Source organism: Rattus norvegicus, chromosome 8 (assembly GCF_021556685.1).
Source record: "Rattus norvegicus strain SHRSP/BbbUtx chromosome 8, alternate assembly SHRSP_T2T, whole genome shotgun sequence".
Taxonomy (NCBI): Eukaryota; Metazoa; Chordata; class Mammalia; order Rodentia; family Muridae; genus Rattus; species Rattus norvegicus.
This window is the reverse complement of record NC_141541.1, coordinates 117,817,273-117,832,093: the sequence shown is the minus strand read 5'-3', so window position 1 is coordinate 117,832,093 and position 14,821 is coordinate 117,817,273. Positions and strand designations below refer to the sequence as shown.

The window sequence follows — 14,821 nt, the reverse complement described above, 5'->3', positions numbered from 1 at the left end:
ACTTGAAACACTGGATCAGGGTTGAATGGTAAAAGTACTTGTTGCATGGATTGGATGACCTGAGTTTGATCTCTGAAACTCACATAAAAGTTGAAAGAGTTTTTCTCTGACCTCCACACACAGTGGGACATGTGTGTACCTACAGACAACACACATGTACAATAACTTAAACAAACAAAACTCCCGTGTATCAAAATCTATAAAGATGCACTAGATCAGTAACAAGGATTCATGTTTCCCGCTGTACATCCGAAACTTTTTGGTGATACAGTAGGACCCCACAACGTTAGCCCTGTCCAGTTAATGAAAGCCTTCATGAGGTAACAGTCATCCCGCCATTTATCTACACTTCCCTAACAAGCTTAAAGGAGGTTTGTAAACATCTTTAAATTGTATACTTTTACATATGCACTTGATTGTGTGTGCTTGGCCCTGTGTTCATGTGGAGTTCTGAGGGTAATTTACAGAAGTTGGTTCTTTCTTTCTGTCATGGGCGTGCTAGAAATCAAATTCAAGTCACCAGGCTTGGTAGCAAGTGCCTTTACCACCTTTTTTTTTTTTTTTTTGGAGCTGGGGACCAAACCCAGGGCCTTGCGCTTGCTAGGCAAGTGCTCTACCACTGAACTAAATCCCCAACCCCACTATATATGTTTCCTGTAACAACCACATACCTCTAGTGTCTTAAAATTCATGGGAGAAGTAGAGCATGATTGAAATCCATTGTGTGCATGTGTGAAGCCCTCAAGAGTCAATGCCAATATTATAGTGAAAAAGAAGATATCGCAGAAGTAGACTTTGGGCAAGGGTAAGAAGGTCATGCACCAGAGGATGACACATGGTGTGTGCATGGGAAGACGCTCTGGCCTGCCAACGCAGGTGGATAGTTGATGCTAACACTGTGTCTAGTACACTGTGCTGGAAACAGGCTTGCCGAGGCAGTGCTGGGCATGGAGCTCCAAGCCACTGCAGCTACTCAGCTTTACTTCAGGTACCTCAAAAGTTAGGAGATTCTTACAGAAGTAATTTGTGGCCAGGTGTGGTGGCTTATGCCTTTAGTCCCAGCACTTGAGAGGCAGAGGCAGCTGGATTTCTGTGAGTTCCAGGCCAGTCATGGCTATTATAGACCCTGACATAACAGCAACGACAAAAGGTAACGTGGGCTGAAAAGATGGTTCAGTAGGTAAGATGCTTGTTGCCAAGGTTGAACACCTGAGTCTGATCTGAACTTGTCGTAGGAGGAAAGAACAGATTCCAGAGAGGCCTCTGACTTTGACACATACATTATAGCCTATAATAATATAAACATACACAAATAAGTAAATATAAAAATAAGACTTAATGTAATTTGTAGGTCCTTGTTTAAGTAGAATTTAGTCTCTTAAATGAAACATTTGACGTGATAAATTGATCCCTTTAACATTTTAAATTATATTTGTATTTATTTGTGTTCTGTGGCATACTTGTAGAGGTCAGAGTCTTCAGAGGTCAGAGTTCTTTCTTTCCACTGTGTGAATCTGGGGACTGAACTCATGTCATTTGGTCTACAGATCTAGTTCTTAGGACAGCCAGCATTACACAAAGAAACCCTGTCTCAAACAGCAACAACAAAAGGCTAAAGCCAAACATAGACGATGTGTGTTAAGACCCAGAGAGGCCAGTTGTGATGACATTGACCTGTGATTCCAGCACTTGGGACTAAGAGTTCAAATTATCTCATTACATAACGAGTTCAAGGCTAGTCTGGGCTATTTGATATGCTCTCTTAGAAAAACAAAATCAAGCAATCATAAACTTCCTAAAGGGTAGATGTAGTCTGACGGCTTCCAGAGAGTCAGAAGGGATCTTCTACCAGGATGTTTCTGGTGTGTCTGTAAGCCAGTTACTGTTCTGTTGTACAGCATTGCTGGCCTGTTCCTCAGAACCTGGGATTGCCTTTCCAATATTTTTGGAAGTCTACTTGGATTTTCAGGATGAATTAGCTCAGTAGTGTATACTGTGTGAAGGGCAAGAACATACCACCTTGTATGTTTTCTCTTTCCCCAGATCGGACCCAGCACAGGCAGCGTCAATGCAAGCTTCCCCCACCCCGCCTTCCACCCATGTGTGTCAACCCTGCCCCTGGAGGGACCATCTCTCGAGGTAAGAGCAGGATTCTTGCTTCCAGTAAGAGCTTGGTCTGAGATCCGTGGGTAGGTGGGTGGCAGTGGAAACCCTGTACTGGGGTCATGCTTCTAGAAAATGAGTCACAAGGCTAGGTAAGCTTGGCAAAGAAGACAGACCCCAAGAGAGAAAATACAATAGGTTTTTCATGGTCCTTGGTTATCCAACTTGGATGCTACAGTCTCCATGGGCCTCCATGTGTGGCCTGAAAGCAATGTTAGGATGAGTTAAGTTGTTAAGCACCAGATGGAGAAGCTTGTAGGCTAGTAGGAATTCCTAGGCTTTTCTTGTTCAGAGGGCAAATACTTGACACGGCCAGGACAGAACCCTGACTCAGCCTGACCCCCATCTCGGATGCTTGCACACTGTCTAACCCAGTACCTCAAAACACGTCACTGTCATCAGAATCTACCTGACAGGTATTTGGCAATTTGGATATATTTTTGATAGGGAAGAATACTCAATGCCCAGATGAGTGATAGTTCACCTCACGTCAACATGTACCTATGGATAGGGGCAATAGTCTGAGCACAGGGGCATCTTTTCTTTCCCTCAGACCTAAGTCTTTTCCTCATGTGCCAAGACCAACATTCCTGGTGGCCTTTTTGTCTTGACAGGCTCTCTTCCCTGCTGGGATTACCTGTTCATATCCCTCTGCCTACTGGAAAGAACATTATATTAGGTGATGGAGTCTTTGTTTCATCTGGAATTAGCCTGCCTAGTCTAGTTTCTATACAGGACTTTGAAGGTCAAGAGCTTAGCAAAAGTGTGGAGAGCAGTCTCTGTGGCCTGTGATGCTGCCATGCTTCTAGGTCGTTCCAGTTCATTCCCCTCTGCTCTACCATGGCCCTGACTTCTGGCAGCAGTGTAGTAGAAATACATATTTGCAACCCTTCTGACCACCTGACTTAGGTTTTAAAGAAATGCCACCCCCTACCATTGCTAAAACAAGAGTTGATTGCCCTTTTTTTTTTCTTTCTTAAAATGCCCTGTAACTCGAAAAGGCTGAACGTTAACATTTCCAACATGGCAGGTGAGTGGCTCTGAGAGTGTTAGATGTGCTGTGGCTAAGCTCAAAGACTGTTTGCTTGGGTTAAGTAGGAGTCAGGTAGGACATGCCTCTTTGAATGCCAAGAAATACACTATGCTCTTGGGGTGGATAGCTGCCCTGTGTGCTGAGCTGTTGGTGCTGCACACTGCTTCTCTTGCTGTGCCTCCAGGAGGCTTCCACAGGGTGTGCAGAAGACATCTTGCTGTGCATAGATAGTTAAGCTTTCTTTCTCACATGCTGCTTCTGTTTCCTTTGTGTGTCTGTGTGTGTGCATGCGTGTGTGCGTGCATGTGTGAGTGTGCTGGTGGTGGTGGTATTAGGAAGGCCCTAAACATCAGGCCTCACAGACACAATGCTAGCACTCTACCATTGAGCTGTATTTCCCCTCCTCCTCCTCTTTCTTTTTCCTCTGAGATGGAATCTTAGAGTAATGCACAGGTGGCTTTGAAGTTCTAGCTCAAGCAATCCTCTTTCCTTCACTTCCCAGTAGGTGGGTTCTAAGTAATGCATGAACACTCTAGAGGCTTCACTGGAATTCTGCCTTAAGAACGAACTGTGAAAGCCAGATGTGGGGATAAGCACCTGTAATCCAACAGTAGGAAAACATGAGGATCAGGAGTTCAAGACCAGTTTTGGCTACAGTAGTACATGATACTTTATCTCCCTGTACGCATAGAAAAAGAAGGTATGTGGTAAAAATAGTATCTTTAGTGTTCAAATAGAATAAATGGCACCCAGAAGACAGCGGTCATTTCTATTGAGCAGAGCCCATTAGAGACATTTTGAATCGAAAGCAAAAAATGATCATCTCAGCTGTGCTGTGGTGGAGCACGCTTTTAATCTTAGCAATAGGGAGGCAGAGTCAGGCAGAGCTCTATGAATTTGAGGCCATCCTGGTCTACAGAGAGAGTTCTAAGACAGCCAGGGCTACACAGAGAAACTCTATCTTGAAAAACCAAATCATTTCCTTTCCAGACTTGTCCCCATACTACCACCAATTTCTTACCAAAGCCTCCTTCCAAAATAAGTGTGAATATGTAAAAAAGAAACCTGTAAGTGTCCTCTGTGTCTTTTCTTTCCTACCCAGCATTGAGGCATGGAGCACTAGAAATCCCGCAGGATAATCTCCCCAGGTCCAGGGCCACAGTTTACTCTTTCCTGTGTATTCCTTATGCAGTCATGCTTTTCCTGATGCAGGGCCTGACATTAAGGGCTCTGGGGCTTCCATGTGTGGGGAGTGTTTACCTAACCCTGATAGCTCTTCTTTTATTCTTATCTCCAGTCAGCTTGACGATGGCTTATCAGTTTGAGCATGATAAGTTGAGTACATTGCCACATGCTGGCTGAGAGCCCCAGTGTTTTAGGTGTTGATAGACCCCCTATTTCCTAAGGTACTGTGGTTTGCACAGAGTCTAAGTTGTCTTGGGTTTCCTTCTGTTGTCTTTTGGTGCTCACTTCCTAAACATGTCGGCTTATGCCTGAACTCTAGCAATTGGGAGGGTGAGGCAAAAAAGGATTGCTACAAGTTTGAGGCAGCCTGGGCTACATAATTAGTTGTAGTTCAGTCTGGACTATAGAGTAATACCATGAATCAAAATATAAGCGAAGCTTAAGCTCCTAAACATTCCCCTGCAGACTCAGATCCTTTACACCTTGATTCTGTTTAGTGGTGATGTCCTGCCTGATGCAGAAGTACACACAAAAGGAGCTGCTGAGTTGGCTCTGCAGGTAATAGTCACTGCCGTGCTTTCCTGATGATCTGAGCTCAGGGCCTGGCACTCATGGTGGAAGGAGAACCACAGTCATGCATATACACTAAAAATTAATAAAATACAAACTAAATAAAAAGAATCTCTCTAAGTTAGTAATCTTATATATAATATATATCATATATACTATATGGATATATCCTAGGATGTCAGGGATTTGCTTTCTCCCTTCTGAGTGCTGGGGTTAAATTCATGAACTACCATATCCAGTTATATTTCAGGTTTTACTTTCATGTTTTTCTGTTGCAATTTACTCTGCCATGATAGCAGGAAAGCAGTAATTGACATTATATAAGCAAATTAGCATAACTTCCTTACAGGGCTAACGATGCACTTCAGTTGGCAAGAGTATTTTCCTAGGTTGAAATACTGAATAAATGGGGTGTGCTGGCACATCCTGTGCTCCCTGAACTCAACAGGATCAGTAGTTCAAGGTCATTGTTGGCTAAATAGCAAGTGCAAGGCAGGATGGGAGTAAGGATACTATGTTCAAATACAACAAAGACCCTACAGTAACAGCAGTGGCCTGGATTAGGTGTGTAGTCAAAGGTTTGCTAAGGCCTACTCTGAGCACTTGGGAGGAGATCATAGAAACAGAAGCCTTCCAAAATCTTGTCTGAAGAGCTGCCTTGATCTTACAGGAGTCGCTGGTATTATGGAGTGACAAATTTGCTCAAGATGATGCTGGCTCTTAGAACTCTGTATAATTGATTTTTATTATTTTTCTACATTCTTGATATGATCCAGGGTGGGTTTTTTTTTGTTTTTGTTTTGTTTGAGACAGGGTTTCTCTGTGTATCCTTGGCTGTTCCAGAATTCAATCTATAGACCAGGCTGGCCTTAAATTGGAGATCCACCTGGTTCTACCTCCCAGGGGCTGGGATTAGAGACATGCACCACCACCACTTGGCATGAACTTTTCTTTTTAGATTTTATTTATTGTTACTGTGTATAAATATTATACAATGTGTGTCTGGTAAAGATGAAAGGACAACGTTATTGAGTCAGTTCTCTCCTTCCATGTTTCTCTGGGTTGGGTTGTGGGGAGCTAAACCCATGGCCTTATGCAGGTTAGTCACTCTGTCACTGACTGTCAGCCCCAGCCTTTTCTTAGTTTTAGAGACAGGGTCTTATTTTGAATCCTAGGCTGACCTTGTACTCCCAAATCCTCCTGCCTCAGACTATTAAGTACTGGATTATAGGCATGAGCTACAATGCCTACCTTCTTTTCTTTGTCTTGATTTATTTTTATTTTGTGTGCATTGGTGTTTTGCCTGTATGTGTCTGTGTGAGGGTGTTAGATTTCCCCGGTACTGGAGTTACAAACATGTATGAGCCACCATGTGGGTGCTGGGAATTGAATCAGGGTCTTCTGAAAGGGCAGCCACTGCTCTTAACCACTGAGCCACTCTCCAGCCCCCTTGGTTTCTTGGTTTTTGTTTTTAACATAAAATTTCAGGCATCTGTTTAAAATGTTTGGTTTTCGTTTTTGTTTTTTTTAAGATTTATTTATTTGAATACTCTGTCACTTTCTTCAGACATAAGACACACCAGAAGAGGACATCGGATCTCACTACAGATGGTTGTGAGCCACCATGTGGTTGCTGGGAATTGAACTCAGGATCTCTGGAAGAGCAGTCAGGGCCTCTGAGCCATCTCTCCAGCCCTAAAATGTGTTTTAAGAATAGAGAAAATGGCCTAGCAGATGCCCATGTTCCTGTCATGAGGCTCAGATGTGTAACAGTTCATAGCAGCGTTGCTCTGTGTGTGTCACTTGGCCTCTTTGGAAGCAAAGCTAGGAATCATGCATGAACACGCTTACGCCTCTGCCATCCATATGCTGGTACCTAAGGCATGTGTCACCACCGCCGGCCACATGAGCCACCACTTGGTGGACAGACATACATGCAGGCGAACATCCATACACATAACTAACTGGCTGACCGAGCAGAGCAGAGTGCATTACTGAGGGGATCTCGATGGGCATAGATCGCTTTCTAGGTAGGGTCTTTTCTCCAGACAACGCAGTTCTCACTTTATCCTCAGCCACTGTTGTGCCCACCCTGACTTGGTAAACATCTTCATTCTTTTGAAAAAAAATTATAGTCTTTGAGGACCAATTTTGAAGCTGGTTAGACTTCTGGCAAAGTAATGAGCCACACTGCCAAATGCAAAGTCCTTAGGGAAGCATATTATCATGCTCTGCCATATATATATATAATGACAAGGTTTCTCTGTGCACTTCTGGCTGTCCTCGCTCTATACATCAGGCTGACATCAGAGTTAGAGGTATTTGGCCACTGTCCAGCTTATTTATCTATTATTAAATTAATTTTATGTGTATGGATGTTTTGCCTTCATATATGTCTGTCTACCATGTGCATAGTGGCTCATGTAGGTGGGGGGTGGTGGTGGTGGTATATGTCTTTGATCCTGGAACTTGGATGGTAAAGGCAGGTGGATTTCTGTGAGTTTGAGGCCAGCATGGTATACAGAGTGAGTTCTAGGACAGCCAGGGCTATGTGTGTCTCAAAATAAAGGAAAAGAAGTAGAACCTCATGCTGGCCTCAACTTTTTACTTTGTATTGCCAGAGATGGCCTTGAACTTCAGTCCTCCTGACTCCACTTCCCCATGTGGGGTTCAGAGACATACTCCACTATACAGTGCTTATGGTCAAATCCTGTGAACATAATTATGGAGTCTGGGCAAGCACTATGAACTAAACTCCATCCCCAGAGCAGTTTTTTGTATGTGTTCTTGTTTGATTTTTTTTTCTTTTTTCTTTTTTTTTTTCGAAGCTGGAGACTGAACCCAGTGCCTTGCGCTTGCTAGGCAGGCGCTCTACCACTGAGCTAAATCCCCAACCCCTTGTTTGATTTTTTTTTTTTTTTTTTTTTGTTGCATTGTATAACCCACATCAGCCTGGAGCTTCCCGTGGAGACCAGGCTGGACTTGAACGTGTAGCAGGCCTACCTCTGCATGTGAGTGCGGGTTTCAGCAGGGCCCACCACTCGTCTGGTTTTCCTATGGACCTTGGCAGTCCTGCTACTCAATCTCACAGCACACAGAGATCCACCTCCCTCTGCCTACCTAGGGCCGGGTTTAAAGGTTTGACCACCACAACCAGCTTAGTAATGTACTTTATTTATTTGATTTTTGATTTTTTGAAACAGGGTTTCTCTGTGTAGTCCTGGCTGTCCTCCAACTCACTTTATAGACCAGGCTGGCATCAAACTCAGATGCCTCTGCCTTAAAAGTGTTAGAATTAAATGTATAAACACCATGCCTAGCAGTGATTGTTTTAATGAGCTCTCCAGAGGATTATTCAAGTCATGGCTTGAATGAAACAAATTTCTTCTTCCCCACTTACCCAACTGCAACCCCCCCCCAGCAAAGTTTTCTCCCAACGTCCTGCGACTTTGATGCCCACTCTCCACATAGCCACTGCTTTCAGATCTAATTTCATTCCCAGCCCTCCAAGTCCTCAAAAGCCTTAAGAGACAGAAGAGGAATAAAATCCAGGCATATTAGTTTGGAAGTGGCATTGCAGTCTTCACACAAGTGAGGAACAGCAGAACTGCACTCTTAACTGTGGAGTCAGCTCAGTTCTTGGCACAGTGCCCAAGTGCTTTCTCCCTTGACTCCATTCTAGGAGATAAAATCAGTTGATATTTGAGAGGTCTTCCCTGTTCTAGAGTCTTCAGGATTACCTATAGGAAGGAGATGGGTGCCCTGCTTACACTGTATCTACATCCAAGCCAGGCGTTATGAAGCAGCCTGTAAGGAGTTTACCATGTGTAGGACCTGGAGGGAACTTGGCTCGGTTCCTTGAGTGGACGTTGAGCAAATGCCTAGCGCTATTTTCTAAGATTATCCTGTTCCCTCTCTTGGTTGAGATCCAGATGCCTAGTCTGGTTTGCATTTCCAGGCGAGGAGGCTCAGGCTGTGGGATGCATCTAGCTGCATCCTAGCTTCCTTGCTCTCAGGTCGGCACCGAGTCCCCCTGGCCAGCAGAGGGCGTACGGTACTGCTACCGGTTGCTGAGCCCTCGAAGGTACTGTCGCGGTCTAGGGCCGCGGGGACTGGTGGGATCGCGATGGCGGCTGCCAGGCGGCTCATGGCGCTGGCTGCCGGCGTCTCTCCGCGCCTCCGGCCGCCGGATCCCCGCGCTGCCGGGCGACAAGGATGCTCGCGCGGCTTCTCATCAAGCTTTGTCCGCCCCGATGGCACTCAGGAAGCTGCCGAGGTCGAATCAGAGGTGGCCCCTAGCGAACCTGGGGAGGGTGACGGAAGCATGGTGAACGGTGAGGACAGTGAAGCTGAGATTTGGCTGCGACGTCCTTGACTAGGGAAGAAAAGCAAGGGGTGCCGTACAGTGTCCGGCCTCGCAGGTCAAGGCTTTATTTTTGAAAGTAGTTTAAATGCTTTACATCTGTGAGTCTGCCTTGCTGTTAAAAAGCCTGGTATGTCTTAGGTCCACCCAGAACCCAGCACTTCTGCATGTGGATGGATCGGGGGAATCCCTTAAATATCCTATTTCTGCCTGATTGAGTGGCATTGAGTGTTAGCTCTGACTTCACAGTTGGACTTAGCCCCAAATACACCTGGAGTTTCAGAAGATCAAATAGAGACACAATGTCTTCTTTGGTAGTCGGTGGTTTTATTGTTCTTGACTAGTGCAGAGAATAGAACTGGTGAGAATATGGCCATTAAGATAGGCGGAGTGAGCTAACCTTTACCCATCCTGAAGATCTGGAGGTGTGGTGTCTGCATATCTGTCTTAAAGTAGGGCTGCAAGATGCTTTCAACCGTCTTGATGCCGTTTAGTAACTTCTTGATTTTTACATGCTTTATAAGACAGCAGTTAGGAGAGTAGTCCAGGCTGGACCCTCCTATTGTTCTAGTTGACACCGAAGTCTGCCCCAGGTAAATATCCCAAACTAGATAGCCAGGTTATGTCAGAAGTTTTGGAGGAATGTTCCAAAACGCAGCAGTGGTGAGATGGCTCAGCTGGTAAAAGTGTTTGCAAGTCTGGTGGATAAGCCTGAGCGAGTTCCAACCCCTGATTGCAGTGGAGGGAGAGAACAGGTTTGCCAGGGCTATCCCTGACCTCACATACATGTGTACACACAGTAATAAGATTATTTTTGAAACAGGGTCTCACCCTATAGCCCGGCTGGCCTGAAACTCACAGTTCCCTTGTCTTTGTCTTCCATGTGATGGGATTAAACGTTTTCAGCACTGACCTAGCAAGAAATGAATTTTTAAAAAAACATAAACTTGCCCGAACATTGCTGGAATTCTCAGGTATCCATTGAAGAATACTCTATCCACTTCTGTGTGAAAACTTCCCTAATGATTATGATGAATCAAGTACATGATAACCTATGGAGCAATTAGTCTGTGGAGTGATAGAAGTTGAATGTAGTGCAGACACTGAAGGTGTTGAATGAGAAGACCTCAGAAGCCTTTCCTGAAAGATTTCTGACTGCATGTGAACGGCACTTTCTTTTGTTTTGAGCTGGGCTATGCTGCCTCCTTGTGGTCCAACTAAGCCTGTATCTGGCAGGAGCTGCTGCTAGATGAGGTTGCTCAAGCATGTTCGTTTTGAGGTTAATGCAGAGAGTAAGTAGAAGGAAAGAGATGACCTACTGGTATCTGATGACCCTTCCCCTATGTCAGGGAGGCAGGAGGGTTGGCTCATGCCTTGTCTTGGCTGTGAGCCTTCCTATGAGCTTTAGAGAGGACTTGTGCAGAGTGCTAGGATTAGTTGAGAGTGGAGGCATGATCTTCAGAGTCTGGGCCGCATCCTGATCTGCAAGGGGCCTGTCCTTCACTGTGTGAATTGCTTTAGGAAGGTCCTGGGCATGCGTAGAACATATTTTTGGGTTGCGTTTTTTGTTTGTTTGTTTGTTTTTTGGTTGGTTGGTTGGATTTTTTTGTTGTTGTTTTTGAGACAGGCTTTCTCTATATAGTCTTGGCTGTCCTGGAACTCACTCTATAGACCAGGCTGGCTGTGAGCACAGAGATCTACCTGCCTCTGTCTTCTGAGATGTGTATCACCACCACTCTGCAGTTTATTTGTTTTTTGAGTACCCTCTTTTAGACATCAGACTCACGCAGTTTATTGACCAAACCAGCCCTTTTCCGAGGACTCCTAACTCCATTGACTGCTTTGGGGTCCTGAGCCACATCTTCAGCCCAGAGCAACTTTGATTGATGCGCTCAAGCGAGCGAGCTCGAGCTCTGTCTCTGTCTCTGTCTCTCTGTCTCTCTGTCTCTCTCTCTCTCTCTCTCTCTCTCTCTCTCTCCCCTACCTTACGGAGTTTCAAAAGAAAAAGAATTGTAATTATTTCATTCTTATTTTCTTAGCTTCTAGGGACCTATTAAAAGAGTTTCCACAGCCTAAAAACCTTCTCAACAGCGTGATTGGAAGAGCTCTTGGCATCTCACATGCAAAAGACAAGCTAGTCTATGTGCACACGAATGGACCGAAGAAAAAGGTAACTCTATTGATGGCTAAGTGAAACACTGGTTTGACTCAGAGGAAACTGGCTACTCTTCCCTTTTGGAGTTTTTTTTTTTTTTTTTTTTCCTAAGTGGCCAAAAATTCTGGTTTTGTTTGTTTGCTTTTGTTCTTCTAGACAGGGTTTCTTTATCCCCAGTGTCCTGGAATTCATTTTGGAGACCAGCCTGGCCTTGAACTCAGATCTGCTTGCCTTTACCTTTCAAGTGCTGAGATCAAAGGGATGTGGCACTGCTCATTTGCTTTTGTGGAGATAGGGTTTTGTGTAGACTGGGTTGGCTTAGAACTTCTGTAACCGGATCTGGCCTTGGATTGCTGGTTTTCCTGCCTCCACTTCCCAGATACTGAAGGTATTCTATACACACGAAAGAGGCACGGATGTGTGCCACTGTGAACTCAGAAGAGACGCTCACAATGCTTTGTGGTTTTGGCCCCTTGTCTAACAAAGGATGCGTGAGAGAAGTGAAGGTGATGACTCCTGCTCCAAGTGTCGTAGAGCCTAGATCCCACAGAGGCGTGCGGGAGCACATTCTGCGTGAAGGTTCCTTTTGTTGGTTGTTTGCTTGGGGACAGGGTTTCTCTGTTTAGCCCTAGCTGTCCAGGAAATTACTGTGTAGACCAGGCTGGCCTTGAGTCTGCCTCCAGAGTGCTGGGATTAAAGCCCGTGCCTTCACACCCAGCTTGTTTATTTTTGATACAGGGTCTTAAAACCCCACCTGCCTGGAACTCACTGTGTGACGTGGTCTTCTGGGTCTCGGGTGTGGGCACCGTCCCACTTCTTATTTGCTTTTCACTTTCCCAGAAAGTCACACTGCACATAAAGTGGCCCAAGAGCGTGGAGGTGGAAGGCTATGGCAGCAAGAAGATCGATGCCGAGCGGCAGGCGGCGGCGGCAGCCTGCCAACTCTTCAAGGTGGGGCTCCTCTGTTGAAGGCCTGGGGCCCGGGAGGCTTACCCCTGGCTCTCTCTTGCAGTAGTTCTGGTCCTAGGGATATCATATGGTGCTGGTACAGTGTTCAGGCACTCAGCTGAGCTGAGCTCTTCCCACGTCTAGGGGTGTGCGTGTGTGTGCGTGTGTGATTACATACAGCTATGTCATCCTAGGGGTGCGTGTGTGTGCGTGTGTGATTACATATAGCTATGTCATCCTAGGGGTGTGTGTGTGTGTGTGTGTGTGTGTGTGTGTGTGTGTGTGTGTTTGTGTGTGAGTACATATAGCTATGTCATCCTAGGGGTGTGTGTGTGTGTGTGTGTGTGTGTGTGTGATTACATATAGCTATGTCATCCTAGGAGTGTGTGTGTGTGTGTGTGTGTGTGTGTGTGTGTGTGTGTGTTTACATATAGCTATGTCATCCTAGGGGTGTGTGTGTGTGTGTGTGTGTGTGTGTGTGTGTGTGTGTGGTGTGTGTGTGTGTGTGTGTGTGTGTGTGTGTTTACATATAGCTATGTCATCCAGAGGGCCTTTACAGTTGTCATTCCTGAGAAGTTGTCTATATTATTTTTCTGTTTATTCATTTGCTTGTTTGAGACAAGGTCACACTGTAGCCTGGCTGGCCGAGAACTACTGATGTAGACCACGTCAGCCTTGAACACAGAGTCACTTGCCTATGCTTTTGGAGTGTTTGGACTAAAGATGTCCCTCACCATACCAGGCCTGGTTGGCTGGCTAACATGTCCCATGATCCACCTGTCTGCCTCCCCAGCCCTGGGATTATAAGTGTGCCCCACACTTCCAGGAGTTGTACATCCCAGTGGGGGATTGAATTCAAGTCTTCTGTGTTTGTTTGTTAAGCTCTTTACCAATAGAGCTCTCTGACTCCTCAGCCTCTCTCATTATGGTCATTGTACCCCATCCGGTCCAGAAGTCACTATTGAGGGGCAGCCACACACTTTAATCCTGTGTTAGGATTAAAGGTGTGTGCTACCACCACTGGTTCAAGAGAACAGCTTTTAAAGATATTTGTTTTGTGTGTATTGCTAGAACACATGTATAAGTTCTTTATGCCTGGTGCTCTTGAAGGTCATGGAAGGGCAAAGGGATTCACGTTACTTTATGCCCTGTGTTCACTTGATCATGACAGCTTTGTATTTAAGATGGCACATGTAATTTCTATGACTTTACATTTCTTTTTTTTTTAACAATCTTTTTTTGTTTTTAAATATTTATTATGTATACAACATACAGCTTTCTGCCTGCATGTATGCCTGCAGGCCAGAAGAGGGCATTGGATCCCATTACAGATGGTTGTGAGCCACCATGTGGTTGCTGGGATTTGAACTCAGGACCTCTGGAAGAGCAGTCAGTGCTCTTAACCACTTAGCCATCTCTGCAGCCCATTTCCTTTTTTTTTTTTTCTATTTGTTCTGCTGTGCTGAAGCCTGAACCCAGGGCACATGTGAGGTGAGCTTTCTATCACTACTTTTTGTAGCTCTTTTCTTTGTTCCTTTTTTTTTTTTTTTTTAAGACTTTTCCATGTGTTTAATGGGTGTTTGTGTGTGTGTGTGGTACCTATGGGGGCCAGCAGAGCGTGACGCATCCCTTGAGACTGGATTCATACAGATGTTTGTGACACTCCTTGTGGGCGCTGGGAATTGAGCTCTGATCCTCTAGAAGTGTCTAGTGCTTCTAGCCCCTGAGCTCTTGTCCCACACAGTTTCCCTGTAAGCACATGTATATGTGTGGGGATCAGAGTGTTCAGGTGAATACAGTGCGTAAGGAACAAGCTTCAGTCTTCAGCTGTTGTGAGGTGAGGTCCTCTGTACACGCAGCACATTCTCCTGCAGGCGGAGCCATCCCTCCAGCCTACTTCTTGATCTTTCTGTTGGCTCCGTTACTGAAGTAAATACCCATACAATTAGTTTATGTTGACTTGTGAATTCCTACCGAATATTTACTTTACAGACGGTTTTAAAAACATTTTGGGGGGTTGGGGATTTAGCTCAGTGGTAGAGCGCTTGCCTAGGAAGCGCAAGGCCCTGGGTTCGATCCCTAGCTCTGAAAAAACGAACCAAAAAAAAAAAAAACATTTTGGATTATTGTGTAGTATATTTCTAACAGGGTTCTTGTGGTAGGAATGGTATCTATTGGACATTGTGGCTACTCATTTCCTAATTGCCTATTACTGTGGCATTGCAGATCACTGTGTGCTGTATCTTACAGCTCTGGTTCCCTGGTGTTTTGTTTGTTTGGTTTTTCCAGACAGGGTGGCTCTGTGTAGCCCTGGCTGTCTTAGGACTTGTTTTGTAGACCAGGCTGGCTTCAAATTCAGAGATCCATCTGCCTCTGCCTCTTGAGTGCTGGGATTAAAGACCTG

The 14,821-nt window shown here is 45.2% G+C and overlaps 1 protein-coding gene across 18 annotated transcripts in view; it reads left to right on the top strand.

Annotated features, from left to right (window-relative positions):
- The window catches only part of Dhx30 (DExH-box helicase 30), a 31,976-nt gene that overhangs the window by 6,904 nt on the left and 10,251 nt on the right, over window positions 1–14,821 (top strand). For 4 of the 18 annotated variants that reach the window (XM_087563213.1, XM_087563223.1, XM_087563221.1 and 1 more), the window contains 4 exons: window positions 2,044–2,139; window positions 3,165–3,193; window positions 11,354–11,484; window positions 12,310–12,420. In XM_087563213.1, the coding sequence (XP_087419339.1) occupies window positions 2,069–2,139; window positions 3,165–3,193; window positions 11,354–11,484; window positions 12,310–12,420 (342 nt within the window). In that variant the 5' untranslated portion in view covers window positions 2,044–2,068. Of the gene's footprint in view, window positions 1–2,043; window positions 2,140–2,777; window positions 3,194–9,058; window positions 9,286–11,353; window positions 11,485–12,309; window positions 12,421–14,821 lie in introns of those variants that run through there. The other 14 variants (XM_087563212.1, XM_087563210.1, XM_087563209.1 and 11 more) reach the window with 6 other exon arrangements.